This window comes from Benincasa hispida, chromosome 5, assembly GCF_027475165.1.
Source record: "Benincasa hispida cultivar pf3 chromosome 5, pf3_genome.v1.1, whole genome shotgun sequence".
NCBI lineage: Eukaryota > Viridiplantae > Streptophyta > Magnoliopsida > Cucurbitales > Cucurbitaceae > Benincasa > Benincasa hispida.
In genome coordinates, this window is record NC_143482.1 from 19,341,288 (window position 1) to 19,354,408 (window position 13,121).

Genomic DNA, 13,121 nt, shown 5'->3' on the forward strand with positions numbered 1-13,121 from the left:
TGACCCAAAAAAAACGGACGATGTGATTTAACCTAGAAGCTCAACGTGATTCAACTCATGACCTCAACTAATTTGTTTCAAATGCGAAGAGCACAATTCGACGAATCAATTCAATGATTTGTTTCGACTAATTTGCTTCGATGTGATGTTCCGATGTAGGGTCCAAGGTTCCAATCTGACATGACTGATCTCTACTCAAAGAACACGATTCGGCCGTTGTGAAGTTCCAATCTGGGTTATGCTTCGATTGGCTTCTAACGCAAAGAACATGATTTAGTTGAATGGAAAGGTGGAGCACGGATTCGCTTCAAATGTGAAGCTCCAAGTTATTGATGGTGTTTTTCTGATGCACAGCTTCAAACAAATTGGTATGTTATTTGAAATTTCAATGTTCTGTTTTTCTTTGTTAGGATTTCGAAAGTGAAACCTATGAAGATAATTTAGAGAGAATACTCTAATACCATATTGAACTTGTGAATTTTCTCAATTCAGTATTTTTTACAAGTGGGTGTATCCCTAATATATACAATGATAATTGCTAAATATGGCAAAGACACGCAATAGTAAAATGAATGAAAATAAGGAAAGAATAATACATAATGTATACTAATTGTAAAAGGATAGGGGAAAGGAGAAGACATATTCAACAGATTACGGAAGGGCTTACTGGGTGGTATTTGAAAGACAAAGCAAGGATGGTAGGTGGTTGCGCCTCAACTTTTGAGGCACTTTTGGAAAGAAAGAAAATCTAGATCGTTCAAAGATAAGTATTTATGCCACAATTAGCAATTTCTTTAGGTGTAGTTTTTGGGAGGAGTTCCCTCTACCCGACCTCTATTTTGGATGTTATTCATGTTCCACTCCAATAAAGCATGCTTCAGATGTGAAATCTAAAATGACTTGAATCTTCTATAGATGGAAACATTGCTATCGTGCCAAAGAATAAACAGAAATAGCAAAAGAGAGAGAGACTCGAGATGATTTGATCACCCTTGCAAAATAAAAACTAGGAGACATTTAGCCAAATCTGGTTCATGACTGAATCATATAATCGTTGTCGTCAAGAACCGATGGTTGAGTACTGCCTCAGCAAGGGGGCGTTGTCGAAAATCTGGATTCAACATTGCCTAAAAGAGTTGTTTCTTTTTGTTAGTTTGTTGAAGAATAGGAAAGATTTAGATCACATTTTTAGCATATATATTTCATTAATTATTTAAACAAATCTGAACCTAGTTCAAAACCAATCATCTAACTTGCTATATTAACTCTAAATACATGTGTCCATGCCAAACATTTGACTAGGTAAATGAATAACAAATGTACTAATATTAGGTTTTGTGAAATAGTTTATTGAAAATGAACGAAAATGACCAAGGTTTTTAATACAGAGCTCGTGAACTAAAATAGAATGCCTAAAAATTGAAGGACATCAAATAGCCATGAAAGTTCAGGACTCAAAATATAGGATGTGATCCTAACTTTAAATTAGACCAGGAATTCCAATCTAATACTTGCGAAATATGATGTATGATTAGGAAAAAGAAGAAAGAAATATGTTTTTGTGCAAGCAATGGGGAAATAAAAGATCTAAATCTGATGGAATCTATCAGTAACACATCTGCAAAGATATACTTTAGAATGAGATTAGGGCATTTTCAGTGTAATGTAAACGTACAAAGATAAACAACCTGAAGTAACTGCCAACCAGCACGATCATTGAGATCGAGAAACTTGACCGCTTCAACGAATCGATCATCCGCTAAACAATATCTTCCAAGGCAAAACATTTATTTATTTTAGTATAAAAACGTGTTAGAAGACCTGGAGTAGAAGTGTACTGTAAAATAATATAAATGCCAGAGTTTTAGGGGAAACGAATTGTAGTGATCATTTGAATGGTTTGGTAAGCTCTTGAGGGCATTGCAGTATCATTTTAAGGATTTGGTAAACTGGGTAATCTAGCGCCAGAGCAACTGAAGTCCCTCAAGTGAAAGAAATAACCAAAGAAATACTACTGAGAACTAGATCTTACAAACATAAATGAAAACTCTCTCTCAAAAAAGAAAAAGAAGAAAAAATCCTACATATCAAACAAATCATGATCAAAATAAAATTCCTTTGCATAAATTATTGAGGAACAATAACGAATTGTAAAAAAAAAATGTGGAGTCTTACTCTCTCGTAGCCTCAAGATCAAGTCTAAAAGTGCTCTCCAAAAGCCTCTATAAGTTCACAGAAAAACAACGATTAGGGTACACAACTTCAGAGGAACTTTTTTTGTTCTTTCATAATAAAAATAAGTTTTCTTAAAGAAATATGAAAGAATACAAGGGGAATTGAATAGACAACCCAACCAGAAAAAGAACCACTACAGAGAAATCGAAATAAAGATTACAAAGAGAGTTTCACTTGTCAAAGGGAGAAGGTCAAATATCAACAGATACCAATGAAAAAAAAAAGTTTTGTAAGATCAATTACTTGCAAGGAGAGGCTATCAACAACTCCAGCTTCACAAAAGGGTACAAAAGACAAATACGCAAAAAGGAGACCAGCTCCATATCTGCAAAAGAAAAGGAGAAAAAATGATAAGGTTGGGTTAGAAGGTTTGAACACAATCCATGAAGTGAACTGTGAACATCATTGTGTACATATGTCAATAATACATGTCATCTGCTATTCCAAATGCTCTTTTCTCCATTGGAGTGTAGGCTCCAGCAACTGTTGCCCGTCTCCATAGCCCCTCAGCGAGCTGTCCAAGGCTGTCTTCTGGAAACGGATATCTGACAATCAAATGGTTTAAGAAACTTTCAACCCATATTGAATGTAAGAAGAAATTTATGATTAACTAAAATAGTGAAGAAAATGTAATTTAAGATTCGTTAAATGTTGAAAACAATATACACTGAAATATCTCAAATTAATTGGGGTGACTGGAAGGAGGGAGGAATTTATGATAACTGAGTTGCCCATGATGAACGAGGAAACTTGGCTTCCATAGATTTAAAGCAACATTTCTCATACCTTCAGCTAGCTTTCTCTTGCAATTACATCCTGGTCTGCAATTCAAGTGATTTTTTCTCCCGTTAATCAGAAACAATCATGAGATACACAAGTTTCTATACTTCCCAGAGGCTTGGTTTGTACACAAAAAACATAAAAGATAAATCCCAAACCTTCTAACTTCCTGAATCAAATACTGTTTATCCAGATAACTTCCAGAGGATCCACCTATTCTACGTTACAAAATATACCCCACAAATATTTTCAGTGAAATTCTTATCATCTCATTTGGTTTCCTCAACACTTCTTGACAATTGAGTGTCTTCATTTAAACAAACAAAGTCAAGAATGCCCTCTGCTCTCTCCTCTGTCCTCTCTCCTCCCCTGTTCTTTGCCCCTCACCTGAAGTTTCATCTCCTCAGTGCCTCCTCCGTTCATCTTCTTGTACCTCCGGTTACCTGACCAGCATCTCCTCCATTCCACGTTCAGTCTCTTAGACATAGAAGTGGAAAGTTGCAAGGTTAAAGACTCCTACTTCTTCATTTGGTACGAATCTGGTTTGTTCTACGTGGAGGACATGGATGCCAGGAAAATTCTACTTTGGTGATATTGAGGTAATTGATCCTCCAAGTTTTCTTCGTGGGAGTTATATGTTAAATATTTTACAAATCCCATTGATTTAGTTAGACTGAATCAATTTATGCAAGATGAAGGGATCGATTCCAGCTTACAAAATCCTGAAATGGATTTCTTTGTTTCAATCTAAACTCCTCCGAGATTTTCAAGGAATCCCTTTGATTCACTTTAAAGGAGGACACTCGGAAATTGGAGCCATCGTTGGAGCCAAAGAAGATGTTTTCCCCTGTTTCAGATAATTCAACAGAGCCCAAAAAAGTTGAAAACATGGTTGGTGTGAACATAAATTCTTCTTGTGAAGAGAGAGTTTTAATGAGGAAAGAGAAAGAGCATGGCCCAATGAAGTTGTCCAAGACAATTTCACTAGTGGTTGTTTTGCCTTTGTGACAAATAAGACATCCCTTGATATTCCTGCGGAGGAAACAAGGTTTTTCTTCCCTGCATTAAAGACGGCCCTGTCTTTTCAAGCTCCAAGGATGATAAGGACTCTTTACCTGACATTGGTTTTGAACCTTTGGCATTCTCCATTAGTGAAGTTCTATCTCCAGGGATTAAGAATGACAGCTTAATTAATAAAGATCGGGACTCTCTCTCCAAATTTAATATGGCTATAGAGAATGTAACCCTCTTTTTCCCCTGACTTTGCTCAATTTCCTTCTGCTTCTAAGAAGTAATCAAAATTATTGAACCCGTTTCCTATGCATTTTTCAAGAAGGAAGACCTCTATATTTAAGTCAATCTCTGCAATTGTTAACTCCGATTTCTTGTGCCCTGGTACCAGATATAGCAACTAAAAGGTGAAGAAAGCCTTCCCCCCCCCCCCCCAATATTCATGTTCCAAATTTCACATTTGAAGGTCCATTTATATTGTAATTATAATTAGTTGTCCTTTATTGTAATTTTATATCTCCTAAATTATGGTTTCTTAGTTGCCTATATATATGTATCTTCAGCCTAATTAATTGAATAAGATCATTATTCTCTCTAAAACTATTGAGTACATAGAGAGAGAGACCCCACAAATATCTAACTCGCTCATACTGCATTACTCTCCAATGAAGCTACTCTCACATAAATATAATTATCAAATGAAATTACAAAAGAGGAGGAAGGAGAGCCACTTTTCTAATTCTGGTAGTTAGGGTGTTCTTAAGCATAAAATGCACCCTTCAAGGGCGTTCTTAAGCATAAAATGCACCCTTCAAGGGCCTCCCGGATATTTTAAGGTTGGGATGTGGAACCACCAATTACCTATATCCCTTCCCTACAAGCTAGCAAAATCCTCCCCCATAAAGCTGATTTTCAATTTCAAATCTCCAAGGCTATTTCACCAAGTAAAAATTCATTTCTTTCAGGTTTCACAGATCATAACTAACAACTGATGAAAAGGTTGAGAATGGTCATGATAAAATAAAAATTACATTGGTCGGAAAAAGATGACTGATGAAGAGAGAAGAATTACCTCACATCCACAGAAAAAGCTAGATCTCGAAGACGTGGGATTAAGTAAGCAGCATCTTTCTCAACAATTGTACTGTGATCAAATGCAAATCAATTTTATCACATCTGACAGAGTTAAGATATAAGTTAGGAATCTTTGAAAGCTAGCAAATAATATGCGGTACTTCCAAGAGCTAAACTTAACTTGAGTACTACAGAAGATGGTCCAAGACTTTGGTGTAATCTGTTATGGTCGTGCATATACACAAGACCTCTCATTATGCCCTGAAACATCCTGATCACAAAATTTCTCCTGCGCTTGATCAACTGTTCTTGTTCATAAGGGTTCCATGAGATTTGTTCTATCCTTTTGGAAATCCTTTCACTCATTATTTTTCCGTAGTCTGCAGCGCTATATTTCCCATCATCACGGAATGCTAGCCACTAAGCAAGCAGAAAATTCACTTTTCCATGTCATTAGAAGAAACATACCAAGTCCATAAAACATTTAGATACTGAATACTGTGGATAACCTGCTCCCCAGTGTTTGTTTCAAATCCACCAACAAGTAGGGCAAGATTCGAGCAGATATCCTTCGAACTGCTCTGCAGAATTCCATAAGAACAAAAACAATTAAACGAAAAAGAAGAAAAGAAAAGAGGAAAAAAACAGTAGTTTGTGAAGTTTGAATGCAAATACTTCTCCTTCAATTCCCAACATAGTCTAATCATCATCAGCACTAATATGTCCAAAAAAAAAATTGTGAACACAAAAAAAGAAAGTGTCTGTTACTTGGAGAAATGCGTGAGCATTTAGCTCATTTGCAGCCATCATATCAGCTTCAACACCACCAGCCCGCTTTCCAGGATACACCTTCATATTGAAAATAGTTTATTCATAACAAACTATATCATAGCTGATTGAAAAGACTGAATACAGAGTTTCTAAATGATTGTCCAACAAATTCACAAAGAAAAAAAAAAAAAAAAAAAAAGAATTACAGTATTCAAAACGGACATTTATCATTGATAAAGTAGAGAGTTTTGTTGAACGTGGCAGAGATAGCTAGACTCAATTCACCCCAATGGTGTAGCTCATTAGAAAATCAATCAGCAACTGAACCCTGTTAGTTATCTTATATATGTGTGGGACGGAGAAATCAAACTTCTAACGTCAAGCTTGATAGTTCAAGCACTATGTCAATCGAGCTATGCTCCTTTTGGCAAACACCCCATTAATTATGTTGGAAATAAGGGACTTAGTTGATTGTTTATAGTCCGGGGGTATAATAGTTATTTACTTGACCCTATTTTTCTTTCCTTTGTTGTATTTAGGCTTGTTGGAGCCTATAAATAAGAATCCTCTTGTATCTCTCACATTATGTAAAAAATTGTTGGAAATAAGGGGCTTTGTTTAGAAATCTGGTTAAAGAAAGTACTATTTAATCTTCATCAAGATGGTGTCTTACCTATGAAACTCTATTGTGATAATAAAGCTGCTATAAGCATCATCAATAATCCAGTACAACATGGTCGAACGAAATATGTAGAGATTGACAAACACTTTATAAAAAAGAAACTGGACAATGACAGTATCTATATTCTGTATATTCCATCACATCAACAAGTTGCAGATATTCTCACCAAAGAGTTACTCAGGCAAAATTTTGATTCTTGTGTTAGCAAGTTGGGTCAGATTGATATCTATGCCCCAACTTAAGGGGGAATGTTGGAAACAATGGACTTAGTTGATTGTTTATAGTCTTGGGGTATTATAGTTTTTTTTTTTTTTTTTTTGGAAACAGCCTTTATTATTCATTAAAAGAGAGTACAGGAGATGTGTACTTGAAAATAAAGGCAAAAGACAAAACCAAAACCAAAACCAAAGGATCAGCAGGCGCACCCGGGCATCTCAACTAGGTTGACACCCTCATAGCGCCCTCATCATATCCAACATTGCAGAGGGGACCTTATAAAGCTACCAATAAGGTTAAGAACTATGAAATGAGAACATACAGAAGCTTCACAAACTATAGCTACAAAATTCCGAGAACAAAACAAAAACAATAGTTATTTACTTTACCTTATTTTTCTTTCCTTTTTTGTATTTAGGCTTGTTGAAGCCCTCACATTATGTAAAAATTAATAAAACGGAGACTCTCTATCGTGGTTTTTTCTCCCTGTTCTAGGGTTTTCCACATAAACCTTATGTCTCCTCTTTCTCTCTCTCTTTTAACCGTTATCAATTCAAATTGGGGCACCTCTTACTAACTTCTTTGAGAGGTTAAGGATTAAAGTTAGGGAGATATATATTTTAGGAAGGGTAAATATTTGAAACCATAATGAAGGCAGATACCCTTCAGAAACCAAAAGAATAAAAGTGAAGTAAATGCACGAGTATCACCTTAAAAATAAGAGGAGTTCCTTTACGAGAACCCTGAGATACTCTTCCTTCATAAAGCCTACAGAAGAACTGCCCTTGATAGTATCAGTAATAAGATGGACTCAGAAAATTGGTAATCTTATTTTTCGTTTATGGTTTTTAGTTTTTAGTTTTTGAAAATTAGGTCTACAAACACCACTTTCACCTTTAAATTTCTTGCTTAGTTATATACTTTTAACCAATGTTTTAAAAAACCAAGCCAAGTTTTGAAAACTTCAAAAGTAGTGTTCGTAGTTTCTCGAAAGTATCTTTTTTCTGGGAATATGGTCAACAAGAATTTTAAAACCTTGTTTTTGTTTTTAGAATTTGGTTATGAATTCAACTCTTTTACTTAAGAGAGATGAAGAATATGGTAAGAGATTGAAAATAGATTTAATTTTTCAAAAACCAAAATTATATAAATCAAATGGTTACCAAATGAATACTCAAGATTCCCGTAAACAATCCCAAGAATTCAAATACACATCAAAAGAGCACCTGATCTTTACACTCCCTTCTCCTACATCTTGAACTCTCAATTGCCCTAAATCTCCAGAAGAATATTCAACATCTTGCCCGGATTGAAACCCTGAATAGCTGTCGGGGGTTGGAAAATATCACATTTACAATGACGGTAATTTGAAATTGAATTAAAGTTCAGACTAAATCACGAAACTTAAGTGCAACAGATTGATTTCATATGATAACCAAAAGGAAGAAGAACGAGTAAATTGAACAATTTTCTCATCCATAGAGCTCAACAACCATGAAAAATCCAAACTCAAAATCTTTTCTCCATGCACTGTGGAGTACAGGAACTAAATTACAGAAGGAAAGCAAATTAAGCATTTATTTACAACAATAGTGAATTCAATCACTAAAATTTCATTCGTAGCAACAAATGGCGGTACGGAGCTCATAATACACAAAGAAATTTTCTAATAAGAAACAAAAAGTGACAGAGATTTGAGAAACCTGGTGATATTCATGAAGCCATAGCTTCCAATGAGGCGTCCGACCTCGAAGGACTCTGAGTTAGTGATGAGACTTGCTCTCACTGTTAACGATCGTCTAGTGGGATTTGGAGAACGGAACACTGAGATCGAATTGGCATCGGTTGGGGATTTGAAGAAGGGAAGTATAGAGGAGGAAGAGAGGAAGTAATGGAATTGTTTGAGGAGCATTTCTTTGAGTTGCGTCGTACTCGTCTACCGTCAATCAAAAGTGGCGCAATCCTTAACTGTCAAACTAGATAAGAGTATTTCTTCCTTCCTTCTTTCTTTCTTTTTATTGGGGTTAAATTAGACATTTTCGTTCGTATTGAGATTCTTGTAGTTTAAAATGTTCATATCTAAGGAAATATTGTGCTCTTAATTTTACGAAAATGTAATATTGATAAAATGTATATTTTGAGGAATATTTCTTGAAAATTAATAAAAACAAAAAATAAATTTAAATTAGTAAATAAACATGTTTTGATTTTAAACAAATTAACATGTCTATTATTTATATTATATTTACATTAGTAACATTTTGTTGCTTATTTTTATATTTCGTGGATTTTTTATAATATAGTGGAGATATCAATTTACCTATCATGTTAATGTCGAACCCATAGAAATATGAAAAAATTGATGGAAATATCAACGGGCAGATGGAAATTTAATACTATGACTTGTAGCTTCAATTTGTCATATCAAACTAGTTGTGTGGAGTGCAAAGTTGGTTATAATAGTTTGTGGTTGTTATAATATGTAAGGTTATAATAATATATGTAGTTGAATAGTCTATATTTTGGCGTAGACTATTTTAGTCTAGGTTCACATAGTTCGTATTTAGGATACATATTATTTTAGTCTGGATTCTGAGAGTCTATATTTGGGGTACATAGTATTTTAGTCTAGGTTTAGAAATGTTGTATTTGTCGTTTGGGATGTAAATTATTTTAGTATCTGAGTTTAGCATTTATGTATTTAGATTGTTGATTTATTTAACATGAGAGTTTTATTTTAGTCTAGGGATTCCTTGTTGAAAATCAACAAATGCAATGTTCTATCCCCATCACAATAAAATTTTAAGGCTTATCGGCCAAAGCTATAGACTCGTTGAATACATCAACGTGTGCGGTCCATAACATCTAAAGGCATCATATACCTGTTACTGCCTCAAACTTCATTGGCCATATCGGCCGTAGCCCCTCTAAGAAGCTGGTTGCGAAGGGGTACCTCTGCACGACTAGTTAGCAGGTTGAGGTTTCGTTTATTAACGAAATTAACCAGCAAATCGCTCCATCAACTAAGACCGGCCATGCACCATCACCCTTAAATCAAGAAAGAGTCCTCAGTTTGTCAATCCTTACTATATCTTGACCTAATAAGTTTCCCCGTGTTGAGTCAAATAAAGTTGTAGGCTCCACACTTGGTGGTGCTTTTCCGTTAATTCCTTTAAGTTACAACCTTGCGACCATACTCCCCTCAGAACCCAAAGACTTCGATTTCTCATAAAGTGCTGGTGGAGTCCTTAAAGCAACATCTATCAATCCTTGGTCGACATTTGAGACTAAGACGATATCTAATCATTTTCAAGCCCCAACTGTCGTTCTTCTTTAATGAAATTATCCTTGGAAAATGCTTTTGTAATGGTTCGTCTTTCATAAATCCAAGAATTTCATCTCTGACTATGAAATATGAATGCCCCAACTATTCCTATTAATCATTACTCCAATCTCGAAGGCCAAAAGAATAGGATCAAAATCCTATGATGTTATCTCAAGTTAATATATACAGAACGTATGCTTGCTTTGAGCACTCTAATTTCTTCAAAGTAACAGCGCCAGAGGCATAACTCGGCAAAGCCAGGAGCGCATCGTCAGCAGAAGGATATGATATTAAATGTATGAAATTAAATGTAAAGTTTGTCAGACAATTATTGGAGAGAACACTGAGGAACGATCAACTGAAGTTATAAATAGCGCAAGTCTCACACATTAAATCTTCTTAGCTTTTACTCTTCCTTTCAATTCAGCAAAGAAATTCTTGTCTTAGAAGAAGAGAAAGACAAGGGAGAGATTCATCTTTCATTTTCCAACATTAGTGTAGCGAGTTAATCACAATAGCCAAATGAAGCAAGAAACTGTGACCGACGGCTTGACACCTTCATTTTTCCGATCAAATTTCTTTCATCCATTTTATGTTCTCTTTCAAATTTATATTAAGACATTGACACGGTGTTTGTATTCTAGTCTTAATATAAATCATGAGCTTTATCATTTCTTATTCATACATGTACTTGGTTTTCTCCACAATGAATAGTTAAGTCCTTAATGGGTTGGGAAGAATAAATCAACAGTCTAACGAGCTTTTCATAAGTAGAAGTTCATCTTGTTTAATGGTGCATAATGCTATTGTTTGAATCCATCTGATCAATTGGTTCAAGTAGAAATAGCTTACTACTTGAGAGAGTAAGTTGCTATGGAAATCATTAAACAAGAAAGCAGCGATTTTATAAATAAAGAAATAAGACCTTTTTTGTTTATTTAACTTAAGCATGCATCTCATAAAGGAGATTAATGTAGCTTAAACACTACAAAGTGGTGACTTTATGAAATTATGGAAAGTGGTTACTTGCACTCTATGTGATTGTCTCACACGACGTTCTATCAATTTTAGAAACAACAGTAAAACAATAGAAAGTAAATCAAAGATAAACACACCGAGATTGGAAACCCAGTTCGGTAATAAACCACCAATGTACTAGAGGCAGTGTGCCCGAGAGAGATATTCCACTAATATATATATATATATAAATCAAGCAATTAGAACGTTGTACTTATCTGTAAATAACCACGATTATAATAACACTCGTACAGCCCAACTTAGCTGATCAGCTAGGCTCTATCTAGATGTAAGACTCTCTCTCTCAAACTTAGGTTTCCCCTAAGTATGTGATATTAGTGATAAAACACTTAGGCTCCCATTAAGTATATGAGACTCCCTCTCACTTGATGATATCTTTCCTTCTACATATGAACTCCTTTCACATGAGACCTTAGACTCCCCCAGAGTTTTAAGAACTCCCTTCTTGATGAATAACGCCTTAGGCTCCCCATAAGGCTTAGGAACTCCCTTCTTGATAAATAACACCTTAGACTATCCCCCAGGCTTGAGAAAGCCTTCTTGATGAACAAAGTCTTTTTAGGCTCCCCCTAAGACCAATCAACCTTCGTGGTTTAAAGTAAGAACAAGTGAAGAACATGCCGCCACAAATAGCTCAAAAAACTTCTACTTGAAAAAAATGTAGATCCGTAAGAATTTTGTAAAGCTCACACAATAATCACACAAGCAATTGATGCGACAACCCCAGCATGAAGACTTTATGGACTTAAATAGCATAGTAGAATGATGGAAAATATCCCAACATAAAATTGTAAATCCACTAAAAAGGAAAACATCCCAAATAAAATATTCTACAGAATAAGTTCAATAAGGAAAGAAATATTTTGTAGATTTGGTATCTATAAGAACATCCTATGAGAAAACATCCACCAAAGACAAAAGCAGAGACAACTCCTAAAAGCCCAAGAAGTCAATGCAAGCAATTTAAAATAAATATATTTAGCCAATATCACATTTCTAATAAACTCCCCCTTTGGGTACAATATATTCTTTTTAAGACAATGTATTAAACACTTCCAATCCATACCAACAATTAACAAGGGTAGACAAAAGATAATAAATCTGTTAAACCATAATAGTATTAAAGGTCCATGCAGAAATAAGAACAAGTCTAAGAAAAACAAGTCTCAGCTCACCAAAGACAAAAGATATCATAACAGAAACAACAACAGTCCAAACACCAACAACAACCCAAACACCAAACTAAACGTTTCTAGTTGTCATCATCAAACCATCGGATCAAACAAAAATAAATTCAAAACGTCAACCAACTCCTCCTTGGCTTAAAGAAAATATTCATGAAGAGAGCCCAACACGATTAGGATACTTCCCAACCTGCGTCATCAAAGTCATTAATACAATAAGTTTATGCTTCTGATCAGAAGCACGATCTATAACATCATTAAACATTTTAATCTCCTCAGACAAGAAATGCAGAAGATGATGACCTTGGGGCTTCCTCAGTAGTACTAGAAGAAGGCAAAGTAATGTTTGGAACATGATGCCATTGAAATAACCTCCCCGGTCCCTACCTTAAGGATTGTTTTGCCCTCTGTCAACTGTCTCCAGAAACTTATTTCCTGTGAGAAAGTACAAACATGATTAGCGACACCTGAATCAATTATCCAAGTTTTATCGTTTTCCACTAAACATACTTCGATAACAAGTAAATCATATTTATCTTGTTGTTCGAATTTTGCATTTTCATTTATGTTATTCAAAATTTTAGATGAGTCGGGAGATTGAGGACAATCATCTATTAAAACTCTATTGAAGATATCAAATGCTAGTAATTTCTTTGTTGATTTGATTTTACCGTTATCTAATTCGGAAATGAGTATTCTAGAAGGATTTGACATGCTGATAAAATTTAAACAAATTCTAATTACCAGATTGTAACTAAATCCAAAATCAAGTTTTAGCAAAAATAGTAATGATGTACCCATAACC

General features: G+C 34.9%; 1 protein-coding gene across 1 annotated transcript; it reads right to left on the reverse strand.

The window, feature by feature from the left end:
- Positions 1-884: 884 nt before the first annotated feature.
- LOC120077829 (Protein kinase superfamily protein) lies at positions 885-8,762 on the reverse strand. The gene is made up of 12 exons (XM_039031891.2): positions 8,473-8,762; positions 7,996-8,094; positions 7,480-7,537; positions 5,869-5,949; positions 5,610-5,681; positions 5,282-5,520; positions 5,099-5,170; positions 2,664-2,780; positions 2,479-2,560; positions 2,176-2,222; positions 1,689-1,770; positions 885-1,127 (listed from the first exon to the last, which is right to left on the reverse strand). The coding sequence occupies exons 1-12, from the start codon at positions 8,679-8,681 to the stop codon at positions 1,044-1,046; spliced, it is 1,242 nt and encodes a 413-aa protein (XP_038887819.2). The 5' UTR covers positions 8,682-8,762; the 3' UTR covers positions 885-1,043.
- Positions 8,763-13,121: the final 4,359 nt, after the last annotated feature.

Excerpts from the sequence above, each read along its gene's own strand:
- LOC120077829 (XM_039031891.2), bottom strand. The coding sequence starts at position 8,681 with ATGCTCCTCAAACAATTCCATTACTTCCTCTCTTCCTCCTCTATACTT. Across the intron at positions 5,521-5,609 it reads AAACAAACACTGGGGAGCAG|TGGCTAGCATTCCGTGATGA; the intron begins GTTATCCACAGT and ends CTGCTTGCTTAG. Across the intron at positions 1,771-2,175 it reads GATCTTGAGGCTACGAGAGA|ATATTGTTTAGCGGATGATC; the intron begins GTAAGACTCCAC and ends TTGCCTTGGAAG.